This window comes from Nannospalax galili, unplaced genomic scaffold (assembly GCF_000622305.1).
Source record: "Nannospalax galili isolate Female #2095 unplaced genomic scaffold, S.galili_v1.0 scaffold77, whole genome shotgun sequence".
In the NCBI taxonomy this organism is placed as follows: domain Eukaryota; kingdom Metazoa; phylum Chordata; class Mammalia; order Rodentia; family Spalacidae; genus Nannospalax; species Nannospalax galili.
In genome coordinates this window covers 1638327-1657928 of record NW_008341457.1, presented here as the reverse complement: position 1 = coordinate 1657928, position 19602 = coordinate 1638327, and the positions used below count along the sequence as shown (strand labels likewise).

The window sequence follows — 19602 nt, the reverse complement described above, 5'->3', positions numbered from 1 at the left end:
GTGGGTGGATGGATGGATGGATGGGTGGGTGGGTGGATGGATGGCTGGGTTGCTGAAGGACACAAGTTGATGATGGGTTTTTGTTTGTTTTTGTTTTTGTTTTTTGGTCTTTTTAAGCCAGGGTCTCCCTGTAGCCCCAGCTGGCCTGAAACTCACTATGTGACCAGGCTGGCCTTGAACTCACAGAGATCCGCCTGCCTCTGCCTCCCGAGTGCTGAGATTAAAGGCCTGCACCACCACTGCCCAGCTAGGATGATGGTTTTTTTGAATGGCTGAAGAGCAGATAGTTGGGTTCATGGTAGTGTGCAAGAGAGGCAGACCAGAGACAGTGTTGAGGGATGGAAGGATAGACAAGAGCTCAGTGTTCACAAGAGTCACAGCATTACAGGGCGTCTGAGCCACGACCTCTAATCTAGACCAGGTCCGTGGCCTCTGCAGATGCTGTCCACATGTCCACCCTCACTGACATCTGCCTGTCTGAAGGGGACTGGAGGGCAGGTCTGTACTGCAAGGGGTGGGTATTCCTGGATGCCTTCCTGCTTCCCGGTCCCTGACATGAGCTCTCAGGTCATCCACCCACCCACCCACCCATCCATCCATCCACGGGCCTCAGTTTGCTGGTCTGTACATGGCCTTGGGTGGAGACAGTGGGTCCTACAACTGACTGGCTCATGGCTTATCTAAAGTCCATCTGATCTGGAACAGGGTCACATGGCGGAGGTAGTGGGGCTGGGAGGAAGCACACAGCAGGTGGGGGCCAGCTGGGCAGAAGCCCAGGGCACAGCAGACCCACAGGGCCCCGGAGGAGACTCACACTGTAATTGGCGCAGATGGGGTTGAAGGCGTTGGAGCCACACACGAAGAGCGTGGACTCGTCTCGAAGCAGCAGCACCTTTATGAAGTTGCGACACTCGGCCTGGTGTGGGGAAGAGAGGGGGAAGAAGCTGTTGGGGGCGTGGCCTGGTTGGCGGGGGGGCGTGGCTAGCATGGAGCTGGAGCCAGGTCAGATCTAGGGCTTTGAGAGCAAGAAGGGGCCGTAGATGAGGGCGGAGTCTTAACCTAGGGGTGTCAGGGTCACAGTGGACTCAGTGGAGGCCAAGATGAGACGGTACTTGGTATCAGCCGCATAAGCCCAGCTGGTTTGGGGGGCGTGGCCAGGACAGAGGTCCGGGTGGCTAGACTCCGGCCGTAACCATGGCAACACGGCTCCTAGTGACCGGAGAGTATGAGCAACCACCCTGGGCGTGGTCAGAGTAGATTGGGCGGGGCCAGGAGGATAGCGGCTCTGGTCCAGGCTTGGGTGACCTCAGGGCCCCTCACCTCTTGTTTGCCCTTCATCCGACAGACATCAATGTCACTGGGGTTGGAGCGCCAGGTCAGCTTCTGCCGGCACAGAGAAAACCGGTGAGGAGGGTGGGGTCCCCAACAACCTTCAGCCCTCCCCCCAGGGCCGAATCCTCCTGGCAGCCCCATCTCCTCCTGGCGGCGGCGGGTACGACACCCTTCCTCACCCGCTGGTACCGCAGCTCGGTGGACGAGGGTGGTTCCAGCTCCACCCGGTACAGGTTGTCCCTGCAGGAAGGACACAGTCTATGAGATTGGGGGGGGACGCCCACCATCCCTTCCTCCATTCGGTTCCCCCCACTACAAACAAGATATCCACCAAGCACGCACACCCTTCCTGACTGTTCCTGTGGGTTCTGCGTCCAGTGTCTACCCCAAACCCACGCGTTTCTCAACCTTTACTAGTTTTCTACCTGGTAAGGAAGCTAAAAGGACAACATGGACCCTTTCAGGCCCGGGCTCTGAGACCTCAGCGGGGACTCCTGCTTTTGTAAAATAGCCACCAGAGGGCGCCAGTCAGCACTGAGCAGCTCCCTCGCTTCTCTGCCCACCGCAAGCCTTAGCTCCCACTTTCTTTGGAGTCAAAGCCCAAGACCTCCTTGCAGCACACAGGGCCCTACCTCATCCCCTCTCTCCTCTCTCTCTGCCCCTCGCTCCCTTTGCTCCAGACACATAGGCCTCCTCACTCTCCTCCAACACCCCAGGCTCTGTTCAGCCCCAGGACCTTTGCACAGCTGTGTCCTCTATCCCAGGGCCTTTGCACAGCTCTTTTTTAATCCCTTGACATACCCTGCCCCGCATTTAGAGCTGAAGTCAAATGTGACCTCTTCACAGAAGCCCTGAACGCCCATAGCACCTTTCCCAGTTCATAATGCCGTACTCACATGCATACCTATTCCCTGGACAATTACATGCTTCCTCTTTTGCAAACCCCTCCAGAACCCTGGCCAGGTACCCAGGCACTGTCTCCATGTAATTGTAGAGGCAAGTGAACTCTAGGCACTAAACATGAAACATCTAGCACCCAGAACCCTTAAAACTCAGCACCTTTAAAACAACATTCAGTACTTTTTAAACCCAGCATCTAGCCCCACATGATTGCGAACACATTTAACCCCAGCACTGGGAAGGCAGAGGCAGGCAGACATCTGTGAGATCCAAGCCACCCTGGTCTACATAGAGAGTTCCATGTCAGCTGGGGCTACAGGGAGACCCTGTCTCAAAAAGACCTCCCAAAACCTCAACAACAACAAAACTCAGTATTCGGGACCCTTAAAACTCAACATTCAGCACCCTTGAAAGTCAGTGTTCAGCATCAGAGGCTCACACATTAGCATTCTAGCCAAGCAACAGGCCCCTCATGGAAACCCAAATATACTGCCCCAGGCCCCCCATGCCTCCATACCTTCCCCAAGCCCCCCGATTCCTCCGTACCTGCCCCCGATGAACAGTGTTCTGTTGACTCTCAGCACTCGCTGGATGTTAAGGCCTTCAGCGCCCTCCACAGGGGCCAGACGACCAGGTCCGCTGCCCACGAACACAGGGTAGTGACTCAAGTCTGGGCGGGGGAGGGAGAAGGATGGGCCAAGGTGGAGGAGAAGAGGGGTTTGGGGAGGTCATCCTCCTTAAGGGGACAGCAGACCCAGCCCTTCTGAACACCCCAGACTTACAGTCGCTGGGGGCCACGCTGAGTGGTGGTGGTTCTTCGGGAAACAAGCCATAGGAGCCCCCCAGAAGCAGCAGGAGTAGCAGCGGGGTCTGCATGGTGAGGACAGGGTGGCCCCGGTGACACCTGTCAATCAGAACCGGCCTGTGAACAACGCCGCCTGCAGTTCCTCCGGCAGCCGGCAGAGGGGGCGAGAGCACCGCACCAGCTCCCTCCACCCACTAAAAATAACTCTAATATAATACCAATAAGAAAAACGCCACCCCGAGCTTATTTAATTAACAGAACGACTTTACGACCACGTGTGAGTAGGAAAAAACCTCAGGAAATAATTTCAAACGAAAATGCATTCGGTAATTAAAAATTAATCACAATAATTACAATAATACATATTACATCTTAAAACAGACACTTGGAAATTCAGTCTCAAAATGCATTTCTTTTTAAATTCTTAAAACTAAAACATGAAGAAGCCGGGTGTGGGAGTGCACACCTTTAATCCCAGCACTTGGGAGGCAGAATCAGGCGATCTCTGTGAGTTCAAGGCAAGCCTGGTCTACATAGTGAGTTCCAGGCCAGCTGGGGCTACAGGGAGACCCTGTCTCAAAAAGACCAAAAAAGAAAAAAAAATTTAAACATGAAAAACCTTAGCTAGGCATTATGGCATAAGCCTGTGATCCCAGCACTGGAGGAAACTGAGGCAGAAGGACCACAATTTCCAGGCTGGCCTGGGCTATACAGTGAGACCCTGGACTACAAAGCAAGTTCTAGGTCAGCCTGTTCTACATAGTGAGAATATTTTTCAAAATCAAACAAACAAACAAATGATAAAAAAAAACAAAAACCTTAGCCAGGAATCATGGTACAAAGCCTGTCAACCCAACACTGGGGAGACTGGGCTAGGAGGACCACAGGTTTTAGGCTCGCCTGGGATACGTTACAAGACCCCGTCTTAAAGCAAAAACAAGAAAGAAAGAAAGAAAGAAAGAAAGAAAGAAAGAAAGAAAGAAAGAAAGAAAGAAAGAAAGAAAGAAAGAGAAAGAAGGAAGGAAGAAAGAAAGAAAGAAAGAAAGAAAGAAAGGAAGAAAGAGAAAGAAAGAAAAAGAAAGAGAGAAGGAAGGAAAGAAAGAGAAAGAGAAAGAAAGAGAAAGAAGGAAAGATGACACAATTTTAAACTCAAAGGCTGAACAAAGCAAAAAAAAAAAAAAATCCAAAGCCCTCAGCATTTTATAAAGCACAATTTAAGCAATGTCAGAATGGAGAGTTGTGGAATATTCTGGCACTCAGGACCCTCGGTGGCCCTGGCAGGCCTGACTTCTGGTCTGAGGCCCGTTTTCTCGCCTGGTCTCCCCTGTGACAGGCAGCTCACTGCCAGCAGACACCCGGCTTCCAGCTTCCATTCACAATGCCCAAAGAATCTTCTGGAAGTGTAGCCCTCCACATCTGGGCACTACAGGTCAGGGCAGCGCCCCATCAGAAGAGGGTAGGCCAGGCCCGGGACCCACCTCGCCAGCCTTCCGTCTCTACCAGGCTCTGGGTCTCAGTTTCCCGGGTCAGTCAGCAGAGATGATTCTCGACCCTTCCCTGGCCTTGTGTTTTGGGGATCCTGAGCCCCAGCAGGTGGGGGTGATGGAGAAACATGGGCCCTACAACCCCGGCCTCTATCGTTCACAGCCAAAAAACAGGAAGACGGTATGTGAAGCAACGCGGCTTCCTCTGCCTGACCCAAGCTTCCAGGATTCGTGACTCAGAGGATGCCGGATCCGCGTGTGTCCTTGGCCCAGACCCAATTCCACAAACACTTCCAGCTCCTCCGGCCCCAAGCCTCAGGGGGCCAATGACCCCCGAGGGTGACCCTGAACACCAAATCTAACCAAAGCTCCTTCGCTTGCCCAGTCCCTCCCTGGGGGACTCTAGGCTGTCACTCTACCCTGAGTCACACCTTCAACCCGTCACTGGGGGACTCCAGGTAGGGGCTCTCCCCTGAGCCCTGAATCATTTTCTTTTTATGGGGTTCTCTTCCACATGGTCCCCAGACCCTGAGTCACTTCCAGACCCTCCTTGGTATCCCCTGGCTTTCCTGCCCACAGCCTCGGCTCACCATCCAACTGGTTCTCTAAATCCTTCTATTTCGGAGGGTAACCCCAAATATACAACCCCTTTGCCTCACTGGTCTCAGTGGCCTTCTGTGTCCCCAACATAGGCACTCCCAGCATGCCCTGTCCCCCCACATTGTGCAGGAACAGCCTGGCTCCGCAGGGTTGCTTCACGGCTGGTAATAAATTTCAGGGTCAACTCCTATGTTCTCAAACAAATACAACCCAAGCCTGTGGGATCTTCTCCAGATAGTGTCACATGAACAGACCTCAGCCAGGGCCACCACATCATACCAGGAACCCTCCACTCTCCTCCCCACACAGGTCCCTCAACCAGACACCAGTGAGTACTGAGACTGTCAGCCCAGCTTTCAGAATTGTTTCCCCACACAGTGCAGGCTGACAAGCAAAACATTTGCCAGGTACCAGGACAGCAGCTCCTCCTTCTGCACGTAGTCCTCTATGGCCCCTCCTCCCTCAAGTCCTTCTGCTCCTGGGCCTTTACACAGCCCTGTCCTCCTGCCCTAGGACCTTTGCACAGCTGCATCCTCTGTTCTTCCTCTGAACACATATAATTCACAGGGCTGGGCCCACAGTAAGTCTCAGGGCTATTGGCCTCATACACTTTCCCTCAACCAATATATTCACACATGTGGTGCCCGTCAAACCTGGTCTACCCCACTGAGCTAAGGAAGACCCCATAAAGGCAGGGCTGGGCATATCTGGTCAACAGCTTTCTCCTATGGTCAAGCATACCCTTGGTGTTCAATAATTGCTTGTTGTATGGTAATAGACTAGCACTGAGACTTGAACTCCACCCTCATTTTCCCCAGTTCTCTGTCAAGTGTGAGTGTGTCCACTCTGCGGGAAGCTGTCTCTGCCTGTCACCCACTCCATGCCAGAATCCTGTGATCACTATGTGTCCAGACGTTGCAAGTAGCCCCCCCAGAACCCTCCCCCCCCAGTTAACAGGTGCTGCTCTGAAACCTTCTAGGGCTGCCCTGTGCCCTTGGAATGACTCCATGGAGTGTCTGACTAGAACCTGTGTGGTGAGTACTTTCCCGCCCACTCTGCCACTGCAGGGAGGTTCTACCTTGAATCTACCTGGAATCCTTCTTGCTTCCAGAGGCCACCAAAGCTGAAGGCATGGGGTGGGGGGTGGAGACACTAGCAAAGGGCACTTCCCACCTTTTTCCTGTCTCCTTTCTGGTTCCCCAAGGCCACCAAGCTCCTCACCACCCTGCACCCCAAGTTCTGTGCAGACCCTCCCATTCTCCTGCTCAGAGACCAGCCTGACTCCCTAGTACCCCTCACCTGGCTGTGTGACCTCAGGCTGGCCACATGCCCTCTCTGGGACTCTCTGCAGGGTAGTAAGGAACACAGACCCTCACCAGACTCAGGGTCCCAGTGCCTCCCTCTGCTGTGGCACAGGCGGGGGTCTGTCCCCCAGTTCTGTAGGACGGGCTCCTGCCGGCTGGCCGCCCCAGGATCCCGCTGTGGGGCTGATGTCCCCGGGGGGGATCGGGTGACCACACAGCAGCCGGGCTGCGCCTGCCTGGTCCGGTTACCAGCTCCTGGCTCCACTTACAGCTGCTGCAGCCTCCAGCTGCCTGACTCCCTCCTCCGCAGCTGACCCGCTGTCTAGGAACTGGGCTCAGGTGTGGGAGAGGGACTCGGCTTTGGCCTGACACTCTTTCCCAACTCCTCAGGTGCTGGAGCACCAGTTTCCCCAAGTCTAACATTCATCCCCATTCAGTTACCAAAGAGTGTACACAGGTGGTGCATAATTGGTGCTTAATTTGTTGTGTGGATGGCTCTGTAGGCTCAGGTTAGACTTTTCTCCTCTCTGAGCTTGGTTCCTCCTCTGGGAAACAGGGACAATTAATTGGCTCCATCGGAACATCAGAAGAAGAGGCCGGTCTGTCCCAGTGGACACTGCTCTGTCCCCATGCCTAACATGAGACTGTCATATAGTAGTCACTCAATAAATGCCAGATGATCAAACATGTTAGGGGCTTTGCACTACAGCTGGTATACAGTAGGTGTTCAATAAATGCTGTGCACAGCACTCGGTAACACAAAGCCTCACCAAGAAGAGAGACACAGGAGGGAAGCTGTCCCTCCTGTGCCCACTGGGGGCGCCGGGAGGGTGAGACCAGGTGGCAGGAGGGGGATCTTGAGTGGGGACGGCAAGGGGTCCCCAGGGCTCCAGCACAGATGGGGAGAACCGTACATAATTAATTTTAATCACTGTTTGGAAATTGGTAGCAACTTGTAATTAGCGACTGGGGGGGGCGCCCTGTAGCCACTGTCTCAAAGAACTTAGGGTGTCATTTACACTTGGGGTGACTAGGGGTGGGAGTCTGAGGGAATCTGGGAAGGGGGAGCAGGTACCCCAAGTTCCCTGATACCTCGGCCCAGGGAACCAGAAACAAGGCCTGAAAGTGGGGGACACCCCTGAGACATGCAGGGTGAGAGGCAGTTGGGGGGCCTTTGCCAAGGCCAGCTGGGAACAGGAAGTGCCCCCCCGTGACAAAGGTGGTAAATGGGTCCCAAGGGGAGAGGAAGGCCCTGGGGTCAGAGTGTTCCACAAGTGCAATGTGAGTCAAGGAGGGAATGGGGAATGGCGTGGGCTGGGGACTGAGGGTGAGAACCACCCAGAGTTCGAGTAGCAGGGACCCCTGACTGGCAGGGTGACCTTGGGGGATGTGTCACCCTGATTTCCTCCCAGCATCAGGATCAGGAGCTTTGAAGGATCCACAACAGACACTCATGAAGCACCTGCTGTGTTCCCAGCCCACATTTATAGAACACCTACTGTGTTCTTAGTACACTCTTCATAATCTATTCTTAGCCTACACCATGGAGTGCCTACTGTATTCTTATTTTACATATGGAGCACCTACTACGTTACCAGCACACATTTATGGAGCACCTACTGCATTCAGAGGCCTGTGGTAGGGCTTCATAGGATGCACACACCTCGTGGGGTAGAGAGGCCGTTCTGACTTTTATGGGTGAGAAAAGTGAGCCCAAGGTGAGCAAATGGTGAGCGGAAAGGGTGAGCTAAGAGGGCCAAGGGCGTGTGAACCAGGCCATGAGGCCCAGATGCCTCGCCTCACTCTACTCTTCCACCTGCCCGGCCTCTACCCCCACCCACCTAGACTTCATCTTGGTCCCCAGCTCCTGCCCTCTCCCCGCAGCAGCCAGGGGCTCCAGTGGGAGTTGAGTCAACTCCTTCACACAGCCCTCCATGGCTCCCTCCTCCCTCAGGGTCAAAGCCCAAGTCCTCCCTGCAGCCCACAGGGCCCTGCCTGCTCTGCCCCAGCCTCCCTCCTCTGCTTGCGATGCTGCTGCCCTAGAGCTTTCCACCAACTGCTCTATCTCAGCTTATGCATCTCAGCTCCAATCCCTCCCAACACCCTCAGCTAACACAGTCCTGCTCTGTCTAGCTACATCATTGTCATTACTATCTTCAGCATATTTAAACCATTTGAGGGTTTTTTTTGGGGGAACTCCTTCACACAGCCCTCCATGGCTCCCTCCTCCCTCAGGGTCAAAGCCCAAGTCCTCCCTGCAGCCCACAGGGCCCTGCCTGCTCTGCCCCAGCCTCCCTCCTCTGCTTGCGATGCTGCTGCCCTAGAGCTTTCCACCAACTGCTCTATCTCAGCTTATGCATCTCAGCTCCAATCCCTCCCAACACCCTCAGCTAACACAGTCCTGCTCTGTCTAGCTACATCATTGTCATTACTATCTTCAGCATATTTAAACCATTTGAGGGTTTTTTTGGGGGGGGGTCTTTTTGAAACAGGGTCTCCCTGTAGCCCCAGCTGTCCTGGAATTCACTATGTAGACCAGGCTGGCCTTGAACTCACAGAGATCCGCCTGCCTCTGCCTCCCATGTGCTGGGATCAAAGGCGTGGGCCACAGTGCCTGGCTATTATTTCTATTTTATGTTGTGTGTTTTACCTGCACGTGTGTAAGTGCACAGCCCAGGCCCTCTGAGAGAGCAGCTGGTGCTCAGCCACTAAGCCAGCTCTCGTCCCTAAAGTGTTTGATTTTGAGATGAGTGGGGTCCAAGCTGCCATGGTCATTGGCTCCCTTTTTGCAGATAGGGAAACTGAGGCTCCAAGAGGGAGGATGTGTGACTGAAGGGATGAACTGAAAGTCCAGATCTGCTCCAAGCGCCCCAGCTCTCTCTACCACCTGTTCTACAATATCAGAAAACACGTGGCCGCCTGGCAGACTCCTCCGTGTGCCGTGCAGCCCCCGCTGTGAGGCCCTTCCTCCGGCACCTCCTCTGATCCACAGTCCAACTTTCCCTGGCCTCAGTTGCTCCTTTCACTCCAGCCCAGACTGCACACAGTGTAATGAGCCAGCATCTGTCTCAGTTTACCCTCACGCTTGCTCTCTGGGCTCTCTTGGCACCAGGGTCACAGAGAATGCTTGACTGACTGACCTCCCTGACCACCCTGACCCAAGGTCCCCCTGGGAAACCCTCAGTCAGGGTTCCCAAAAGTACTGGGGATGGTCCCTCTTAGCTAAAGTCACGCAGGCAGAGTGGCCACAGTCCAAGGTAGTGACAGGTCAGAGTCAGGCGGCTTGCCACCTCTGGGGCGGTCCCTTGGCTCCTAGAAGCTGGTCTCTTGGCTGCTGCCCATGTCTCTCCTTTGCTCTAAAACCTTCTGTGGCTCCCTATGGCCATTGCTGAGCTTGGCATTCAAGACCTTCCCCCCCATTGTCTCTCATCTTTCAAATACTTCAGTTACTCAGGGCTCCCCAGGACCGTCTCTCTTATCCTTCAAGCTGGACACCAACAACCCGCCTCCCTGGCACATGCGGCCACCTCCTGTCCAGGCTGGAGTCTGAAGACCTCTAGTGCGACTGGACAGGGCCACACATCCCAGGGTTGGCTCAGGACATGTTCTTCCTGGGGGATAGACAGATACATCCTTCAGTCCCCAGGGAACCGGCTCACCTGTCCGGCCGGCTAACGTCATGGTCACCTTTCCCAAGGGCAGCTTGATTTTTATCTCCCAGGCTCAGTCCCAGAAAACACAGCTACTCCAGTAGCCTCAAGCCCTGGGCTGCACATTCTCTGCCCATTGGACAGCAAATGACAGAAAATTGGGAGGAGACAAAGGACCCAAAAGACCCTTGAGGTGGGTGCAAGTAGCTGAGAAGATTTAACCAAGATCTCAAAGCCTGCATGAGTCCAGGAGAGGCACAGAGATGGCCAGCGTCCACCTGAGGACACACAGCAAGAAAGTGAGAATGGGTGGGACCAGGAAGCAGGGCCATCTGAGGTGAGGGCCAGGGAGCCAGACCTCTGGGCTGTCAGTGGACAGAAAAAGACTCTCAGGGTGGAGAACCAGCTCAGGGATTGAGAACACTGGCTGCTGATGCGGAGGACCAGGTTCATTTCCCAGCACCCACATGGCAACTAACAACCATTTGTAACTCCAGTTCCAGGGGCTCTGACACCCCCTTTTGGGCTCTGAGGACATTGCACACACACAGTGCACTTACCTCCATGCAGGCTAAACACGCATACACATAAAACCACCCTGAAAATTGACCCAGAAAGGAACTGAGTGTGTGTCGGGGGTGAGCCAGTGTCATGCCCCCCCATCGTTTTTTTTTCTGGAAATGCAGTTTAGATGTATTAACAAGTTGCAAGAAAGATAATTATTTATGCAATTTTGTGAGGGGTCAGGGGAGGGTCTGAGGTCTCTCATTCCCCTTCAACTGAGCTGAGCCCAAGCTGTGCAGCTCCTGACCTGGTTCCACTCAGATAGCAACCTGGTGGTCACAGATCTCAAGTATAGGGGCCAAAGGCTTCAGGCGGAGGGACCACAGACCTTGGGCAGAGGGGTCACAGACCTTACGCGGAGGGTGCCACAGACCTCAGGCAGAAGGGTCAACAGACCTCAGATGCGCACCAAGGAGGGTCCCATGAACTGATCTCAGGGGAAGGGGCCACAGACCTCTGGCAGAGAGTCCCACAGACTTGAGCAGAGGGTCCCGTTTCTGCCAGCCCCTCCCATGGTCCCAGGACTCTCACAAACGCTGCAGGCTCTAGAATTTGCCCTGAGGCTGGGTTGGGGTGCAGCCTGGCAGCACCTTGTGGGGGAAGGTGTCCCCCAAACTCTCGCAGGCAGAGAGCAGGCTGGGGGTGCACGTGACCCCCTTGCCCCAGGGACCAATCAGCGCCCTCGGCCCGGGGCCCCACCGGCTCCAGAGACACCGTTCCTTTGTCCCATTGTCAGCGGGGATTGGGGGGCCCTGTCGGCACCCCTTCCCAGGCCGCACTGCAGCGGGGGCGGCAGGCCTGGCCGAGGCCTGGTGTCTCCCCCCACAGCAGCTGCGAGACCGCGGCGACCCTATCGGAGGCCAGGAGATGAACGGGGGACCCTGTGGCCCAAGGGTGCTCACAAGGGGACCCCACGAGAGGTCTCGGGCAGGATTAGGACCCCGCCCCCCCAATCTTCCCATTTTAGGTCCCCCAGAATCCACAGCTATGGTGTGTCCAGCGCCCCCCCCACACCTGGGCCTCATCCAGTTCGCCAAGGGTGCAGATCCCCACCCTGCGCAGCCCAGGGGTCCGGACACCCCGAGATCCGGCCTCATCCGACCTCCTTGGCCCCCATCCAAGCCCTGTACAAAGATGGGGACCAGACTGTCACCCCAAGGTACACCCTATCTGCAAAATCCAGCTCCTCTCCCGGCTGCACGCGGCCCCGCGCACCCCAGGGCCCCCGCATCGCCGGGTCCCCTACATCAGCTGCAGATTTCTACCCATGCACTCGCCCGAGACCCCCACATTGCCATGTCCCCCACATCGCCGGGTCCCCCACATCGGCTACAGATCCGTCCTCACCTCCTCGCAGCTGCAGGCCCAGCGTGCACCTGTCCCAGGCGCCTCAGCTCCGCATCCCCGGGGACCCCGCGCGCTGCACCCAGGGCTCAGCCCGGGCTCCCCACGCGCGCCCGGCTCCCGCGGGGCGGCAGCTCGGGTTCCGGGCCGGGGACGCGCCGGGGCCGCATCTCCTCCGCCTGCTGCGGCCGCTGCGACTCGCGGCTCCGCCACCTCCGCCCCCTCTCTGCCCCCCCCAACAAGCAGCCAAACCCGGGAACCCCGAAAACCCGGCGCGGAGTGACCGGCAGCGGAGCGGAGCTTGGCCGGGGGTGGGGCACAGCCTCCTTGCTGTGGGTGCGACCGGGAGCCCTTCCGCTACCCTCCCCCACATGCCTGCCTCAGTTTCCCTTTCTGTGCCAAGCACTTCCCCCCAGACGTAGGATCCTGAACCATGAGCCACCCTTATGCTGTCTATGGTCTCCAGTATACAGTAGGCACTCCATGAATGCTTTCCCATTGTTTCTCACACAAGGCCCAGAACTGTGAGCTGGCTGAACATCTCTCCCCATTCCCTGCCTCAATTTCCCTCTCTGCCCAAAGCACTCCCCTAGCAACACACTGTTAAGACCCTGTGACCAGCTCCCACACTGACCTGGCAATGTTCTAATGCCCGGCTCTCTCAGTATACAGTAGGTGCTCTATAGATGCTTTGAGCACTTGGGAAGATGAGGCAGGAGGATCCTCCTGAGTTCAATGTTAGCCTGGGCTACACAGGAAGACCCCTCCCTTCTCAAAGGTCTGTATCCCCAACAGAGAGAGGAGAGAGAGAGGAGACAGAGAGAGAGATAGAGACAGAGAGACAGAGAGAGACCAGAGAGGCCCTGAACCATACCACTCAGCGACCTTGACAATGGCCTGGAACTGGCTCCATAGACCAGGCTGGCTTTCATCTCAGAGACCCATCTGCCTCTACTTCTGAGTAGTTCTGCTGAGGCGTGCAGAACCATGCCCAGAGAAACCAACCTTCTGCGGTTAAGACAGCAGGAAACCTTTTCCTGTGCCTCAGTTTCCCTCTCTGTCCAATCCCCACCCCTAGACGGATTATGATGGTGACCATCTCCCCCTACGGCCTAAGTGTTACCTTTACTTCCGGCACCTCCAGTATACAGTAAATGCTCCATAAATGCTTTCACTCTTATGTGTTCAGAGACTCCCTCACATAGCTGCTGTGGACATCCCATTTGGCTGGTGACTCCAGGAGGTTCCAGAGGTTAGGATGAAATCAACAGTGTCATGGTTTGAACTCTGACAGAGGTCATGCAGGGCCAGAAACAGCAGACTCTTTAGGGAGGGGAATCACCATGGTGACCATTCTGGGGGGGAGCAACTGGTGTCCTGGAGTCCCCAGCCAATGTGACCCCTGGTGGGGCAGGGCCAGGACCTGGACACTCACCAAGGAAGGTTTTTGAGCCCCTATAGTGGATCATGGTCCCCAGGGCTAAGACCAGGGGCCAAAAAGTCTGAGGCAGCCAGGTGGTGGCGCACGCCTTTAGTCCCAGCTCTCGGGAGGCAGAGGCAGGCGGATGTCTGTGAGTTCAAGGCCAGCCTGGTCTACATAGTGAGTTCTAGGCCAGCTGGGACTACAGGGAGACCCTGTCTCAAAAAGAGCAAAAAAAAAAAAAAGAAAAAAAGAAAAAGTCTGAGGCATAGACTGGGGTCCAAATAGACTCAGGAGGAGGTGGCAGAGGGGCCCCCCAGAAGGACTGTGAGTGGATTTGACAGAGCTTAGGGGACAGGGCTGGGGTGCAGGGAAGGGTCTGGCCCCCAGACTCGGAGAGAAACCTGTTGGAACAAAGGCCCCCGAGACCCCACCCCGGGCCAGCTCAGCCACCACCCAGGCTGGCGATGAATGGCTCTTTGACGGCCAAGGTCAGGCTGGTGTCTCTGCCACTGCCTCAGGGGCTCCCGGCTGTCTGCGGGGTGACCTGGTGGCCAGGGTGGCCGGAAGTTCACAAGGAGTGGGGGGGGGGCTTTGTCTGAGGAAACCAGAGCCAAAAGCAGCTGAAGGACTGAGAAAGCCCCGCCTCAGTTTCCCCAGCCTGCACAGCCCTGCGCACCACCCTACTCCAGGCTGAAGGACTCCAGTGCGGATTTTGGAGACCGCCGAAGCCGATGACACCTTTCTTCAACGCTGGCCACCCGGCTGCGGCCTTGGGGGTCCGAGGGGGTCTTGGGGAGAACTGGAGGGGGGCACGCGGCCTTGAAGGCCCGGGGTAGGAGACTCAAGGAACCCTCAAGACCTCCTCCGGCCTTCCTGCACACCCCTCTCCTCCCTGGTTTGCTGTGTGACCCCAGGCAGCTGTCTCACCCTCTCTGGGCCCAGCTGGAGTCGGTTTGGACAGGGTCACCTGGCTCCCACCTTCAGGAGTCCCCAGCCTCAGTTTCCCCTTTCTGGAGCCCAGTCTGGGGAAAGGGGGTAAGGGAGGGTCTTTACTGTCCCGGGGTACTCCTCGCAGCCCCCTGTTACCCCCAGACCAGCCTGTGACCAGGGGATCCCCTTGAGGGTCACTCAAAGGGCAGCTGCCGTTGGCTGAGGCCTCTGGTGACGTCAGGGCCTCCCTGTCGCCCCTCCCCCAAGCAGCACGTGGGGGGTCGATAGCAGCGGAGGTGGGGCTCCAATCAGGCGAATTTGGGGTGTCTCCCCCGACAAGGCTGAGGTGGCAGCTGGGAGGCACAGACACAAATCTTCGCATCCCCCCCTCCTGCCCCCCCCACAGCTGCAGCTGCTCAGGCGACAGATGCGCTCAGTCCACCCAGCTGGTCCCTCGCCACTGCCCGGGTGGGGGAGGGCTGCTGCAGGCGCTGACCCTTCCCTGCCCCCTGTTCTTTGACCCCTGGGGCTGGGGGGTTCCTCTCTGGGACCCTTCCATGAACCGCAGTTCTCTTCTTGGGACTTCTTAGAGTATTTGGAGAGACTGATAGGAGAGGATGTAGCCGTCTCCTGAGGCCACACGGCAATCCCTGGGCATGTCACCAAAACAAGTATCCTATATGGTGTACAGACTCCTAATGAAAAGAGCTGATCTATATTAGGCATCTGCTGTATGCAGGTCCAAGATTCTAGAATATAGCTGTTACTATTCTGCATTCGAGTGGGGAAACTGAGGCTCAATTGGCCCTGGGGCAAGATAAAGTCACCTGCTTCCCCTACCAGGAAGACATGGCAACCAGGACTGAAACAGAAGGAGTCTAGCTAGTATCTCACTAGATGAACCTAGGAGCACTTATGGAGCACCTACTGTGTGCACAGGAACAGGAACTATCCACGACTGAATAACTCCAGAGTCATCTTATTGAATGCCTATGGTGTTCACTGTCACTTAGGTACAGTCCTGGGAGGACTTACTGAGCGCCTTTGGTGTGCCCCATAATTTGGGTACTTTGTACATTTGGACAACTTTGGGTGCACTTATTGAGCACCTACTGTGTGCACCACAACTCGGGCTTTTTTCACACTCATATGAATGATATCAGGAGCACCCAGGGAACACCTACTGTTTGTGGCACAATCCAGGGCATTTTGCACATTTGTGGCCGGGTAGGGATTTGAACTCAGGATACTGGGCCCTGGGGAACGGCTGAGTCCTCCCCATTACCCCTGGTGTAGAGAGAGAGTTGATGTGTAGGGCCCCTGAGCACTGTAGGCTGAGCAGCGGGGAGTGTGTGGGGTGGCCCTGAGACCCCTCTTCATAACCCAGAGCACTCTGGTGCCCGCTTACACCCAGAAACGTTCAATTACAGAAATGCACACACATGCCCAAGCTCTTTGGAAACCAAAGAAATTACTTAGTTTGCTGTAAGCAGCCAAATACCCCAGAAAGATCCCAGGTATCCCGGGTTGTCTCCACCCGTCTCATTTGCATATACAAATGAGTTCAGCATCATCAGGGTCCCAATAACTGGGAATTGTGGAGGTGCCTGGCCGGTGCCCCCTTCCCAGGACTCTGCCCCAAGTTGGCAAGAGAGAGTCTCCCCTTCCCATGGAGACCACAGTCCACATCCTGCCTTTGCCTCCTATGAGCAGATTGACTGAGGCTGCTGCTAAAGATCCCTGGCACGCAGTAGGTATGCAACAGATGGGCCTTCTCTTCCCATCATCTGAGAGTTTGAGATGTGGTGGGTGTCCTTGAGAAAGTGCAGGACAGTCCACAGAGAAGTCCAACCCACAGTGGGAACAGAATCCTGTGTCCTGTGTCCACAGCAGCACAGAAAGAGCCACACAGTGTGGCCTGGCCATGCACTGGAATATTACAAAGTCAGGAAAAGGAAGGAGATTCTGACACCACCTTCTGACTGGAGGGACCTACAGGACACCATGTTAGTGACATGAGCCAGACACAAAGGGGCACACGCTAAAGGGCCCCACTCCTGAGCGGTCTCCAGAGTTGTCAGAGTCAAACAGGAAGTTGGGGGATGCCAGGGGCTGGGGAGGTAGAGTTAGTGTGGAAAGGGGACAGAAGAGTTAGTGTGGGGAGATAGAAGGTTCTGGAAATGGGTGTGGGGACCAAGCTGAGTGCTGAAAATTTATTAAGTGGACGAATTCTATGCTAGGTATAGAATTCCCACAATTAAAAAAGATTGAAACACTGGGTTGCTGTGAACAGGAGAGCGGGTGGGAACGACCTCACAGGGTGGCACCTGCCACTGCCCCAGGGCCACACAGGTGACGCTGGCGTTGGTGTGCAGGGGACACCAGTGGCTCTGAGCTCACTTCACACTCTCTGTGCCCCAGCTGGATCTAGCTCTGCCTCTCTACAAGCCTGCTGCCCTATTTAGACACCTAATTTTAATGAGCACTTACTGTGTACAGGATAGGCAGAACAGGAGATATACCGGTGACCACACCAGCCAGACCCTGTCCTGGCAGAACTCAGACACCAGGCAGCCAACAACGCACTTATTGCACCACTATTTATTGAGCACCTACTGGATGCTCTGCTTTCCCTAGTCGTTTGGAATTGGCAGAGAGCACAAGGCAAAAATCTTTGCTTTGAGAACCTGACATTCAAGTAGACATGCGCAGTAAACGAGTTCTGTCTTGAGCTAGGCGGTTAGGTCTGTCCTGGGCTGTGACCACAAAGGAGAGAGAGAAATCAGCAATCACGTTCGTGAGAGAAGATCTCAGGGGCCCTAAGGTTTTCTTAGATTCCAGCAGGAAGAAAGGCAGAGGAGAGTGAGCAGGTAGGGAAACTGAGGCACTCTCCAGTCTCTGCTTTCTAACCGGGACCTCCTGGGGTTGGAGTGTTGAGTCAGGAAACTGGGCAGAGCAGTGAGCCAGGCTCTGAGGCCAGGAGGGCCGCGTGCTGTTTCCCTCCAAGGCTGTATTTATAGATTCCGTTTGATGTCTCCACCGTTGGTTCTGAGGCTGACCTGGTTCTTGGCAGCTGCGGGAAGGAGGAAGGTTCTGGAAGCTGCTGATCAGAGCAGCAAGGGGGAGCCGGGTGATGGGGGGTAGGTGCAGTCATCGGGCAAACCTCAGGTGAGGGCAGAGGGCAGAGCCAGACTCAGTTTCCCCTTTTGCAAAATGACATCAACATATATTTTCTTGTATTTATTACATGCTTGTCTATTCGATTTATGTATGTGGACAGATGCAAGTCATGTTACCCATGTGAAGTTCAGGGGACAATTTATAGGAGTCAGTTTGTGGTCTCCACCACATGGGTCCTGGGGATCAAACTCAGGTTGTCAGACTTCAACAAGCCCTTTACCTGCTGAGCCATCTCACTGGCCCCATAATACAGTGTTTTTGTTGTTTGGTTTTTGTTTTTTTGTGTGTTTTTTTTGAGACAGAGTGTCACTCTGTAACCCAGGCTGGTGTGGAATTCACAATCCTCCTGCCTCAGCTTGTAAGAGAAAATTGTGTAGCGAAAATAACAGAGTCCCTGACCCCCATTCTTGTAAGTATTTGATGGTGTGTTAACTAGCATAACGACGGGCCACCAGAGACTCTGAGTCACATTTCCAGGGCCACACAGCCCAACACTGGGAGCTGAAGCAAGGGTGTTCCCATAATGTCAGGGCTGTTTGTGGGGTCAAGAGGGCTGGTGTCGGGCTTCTGAAGACCTGGCTGGCGCCAGGCTCCAGGGTTAAGCCCTCCATGGCAGCTGAACTTCCGTGGACTTGTAGGTCCGAAATCCCTGGGAAGCAAAGTGCCAGGTGTTCCGGAACAGGCAGCATGGGCTTGACAGGCCGCAGCACACATGGAGGGACAGCTGTCTGTGAATGGGGGCTGGGGCGTGAGGGGGAAGTGCTGACCAGAAAACAGGCTCTGAGTCCCCTCAGCCACCTGCCCCCAGACAGGCACCACCAGCCTTCGAATCAGCCCTGAAAACTCAATTTTGGTCATCAACCTTTAAGGAGCATTTATGGAGTACCTAGTGTATACATTGTGCCCGGCAGAGTGCACCTCTATTTAATGCATGTGTGTGCATGGAAGCCAGGGGAGTCATCCTTAGAAATGTCCTTTGAGACAGGGTCCCTCTTTGGCTGCAGTCCCCTGGTGGAGCCCTTTTGTTGAACACCCTTTTAGAGAGGTGGGGCTAAGGCCCAGAGAGGCACAGCCACGTGTCAGAGTCACACAACACCTAGTACTACTGGACTTAGCGTTCAGTAGTTCTGGGGTTCCTGCCCCAGGGCCTTTACACATTATTCCTGTGGTCACTGGCCCCTTGACCTCCCAGGTCCTGTGTAAAATTTTCTGGGACCTTCCAGCAACTTGACATGCCTATCCTGCCCCACAACGCAGTATCCTGGGCCCTTAAGGCCCCCCCATGCTGCCTTACCCAGACCCACCCGGAGCCCCATGTGTGCATACAGTAAGTGCTTACTCTGTGTGGAATTTCAAAGTTGGGAAAAGAGGCACTGGATGCAGGCATTCCTTATGACTGGTGGGTAGGGGCATGGAGAACATTTTCAGATGGGAGGTGGAGAGAGGTCCTGCTCAGAGGGGCGGCCGCTGGGAAGAATCTGCAAAGTTGGCTGGATCATGCAGCCCCCACCCCTAAGCAGAAGGGGCTGAGCAGGGCGTTCCAAAGCTCTGACTGTTCATGGAACAAAAGAGAGGGGTCACCACCTAAAGGGTGAGAAGAAAAAGGCTCAGGAACAGGGGCCTGGAGAGGGAAGGGCAGACTGTGAGAGGGGTCTGGGTGGGGCAGGGGCAGGGGGCTGGGCTTCATAAAGGGGTGGGGCATGGTGGGCAGACTCAGAGGGGGCGGGGCTTCGTGGAGGGGCGGGGCCCAGAGGGGGGCGGGGTTCAGAAAGGAACAGGTTTATTAGGGGCAGGGCCTGGGGTAGAGGCAGAAACCACTTAGAGATGTGGCATCTGGTGGGCTAGGGGCTCAGAAAGCAGGGACTTCATAGGCGGCGCGGCCTGAGTAAAGGTAGGGCTCGAAGAGGGAGGGGCCACCTGGGGTAGATAGACTAGAGATTCAGAGAGGGTGGGCTGTATAGAGAGGTGGGGTCTGGGGTTGTGTCCTGGGTGTTAGGTTCAGGAAGAGACCATGACCACACAGACCACTCTGAGGTGAGAAAGGGAGACATTTATTGGGAGACACCAGCTGCCAGGCTGTTCTCAG

At 55.4% G+C, this 19602-nt stretch overlaps 1 protein-coding gene across 2 annotated transcripts in view; it reads right to left on the bottom strand.

Moving 5' to 3' along the window:
• Sema6b (semaphorin 6B) overlaps nucleotides 1-12140 on the bottom strand; it is a 19926-nt gene extending 7786 nt beyond the window's left edge. Inside the window, exons 1-6 of one of the 2 annotated variants that reach the window (XM_008836976.2) lie at nucleotides 11987-12140; nucleotides 3015-3136; nucleotides 2779-2902; nucleotides 1512-1572; nucleotides 1321-1383; nucleotides 815-916 (exon numbers count right to left, since the gene is read on the bottom strand). In XM_008836976.2, the coding sequence (XP_008835198.1) occupies nucleotides 815-916; nucleotides 1321-1383; nucleotides 1512-1572; nucleotides 2779-2902; nucleotides 3015-3108 (444 nt within the window). In that variant the 5' untranslated portion in view covers nucleotides 3109-3136; nucleotides 11987-12140. Of the gene's footprint in view, nucleotides 1-814; nucleotides 917-1320; nucleotides 1384-1511; nucleotides 1573-2778; nucleotides 2903-3014; nucleotides 3137-4515; nucleotides 4688-11986 lie in introns of those variants that run through there. The other variant, XM_008836977.3, reaches the window with a different exon arrangement.
• Between the last annotated feature and the right edge of the window lie 7462 nt (nucleotides 12141-19602).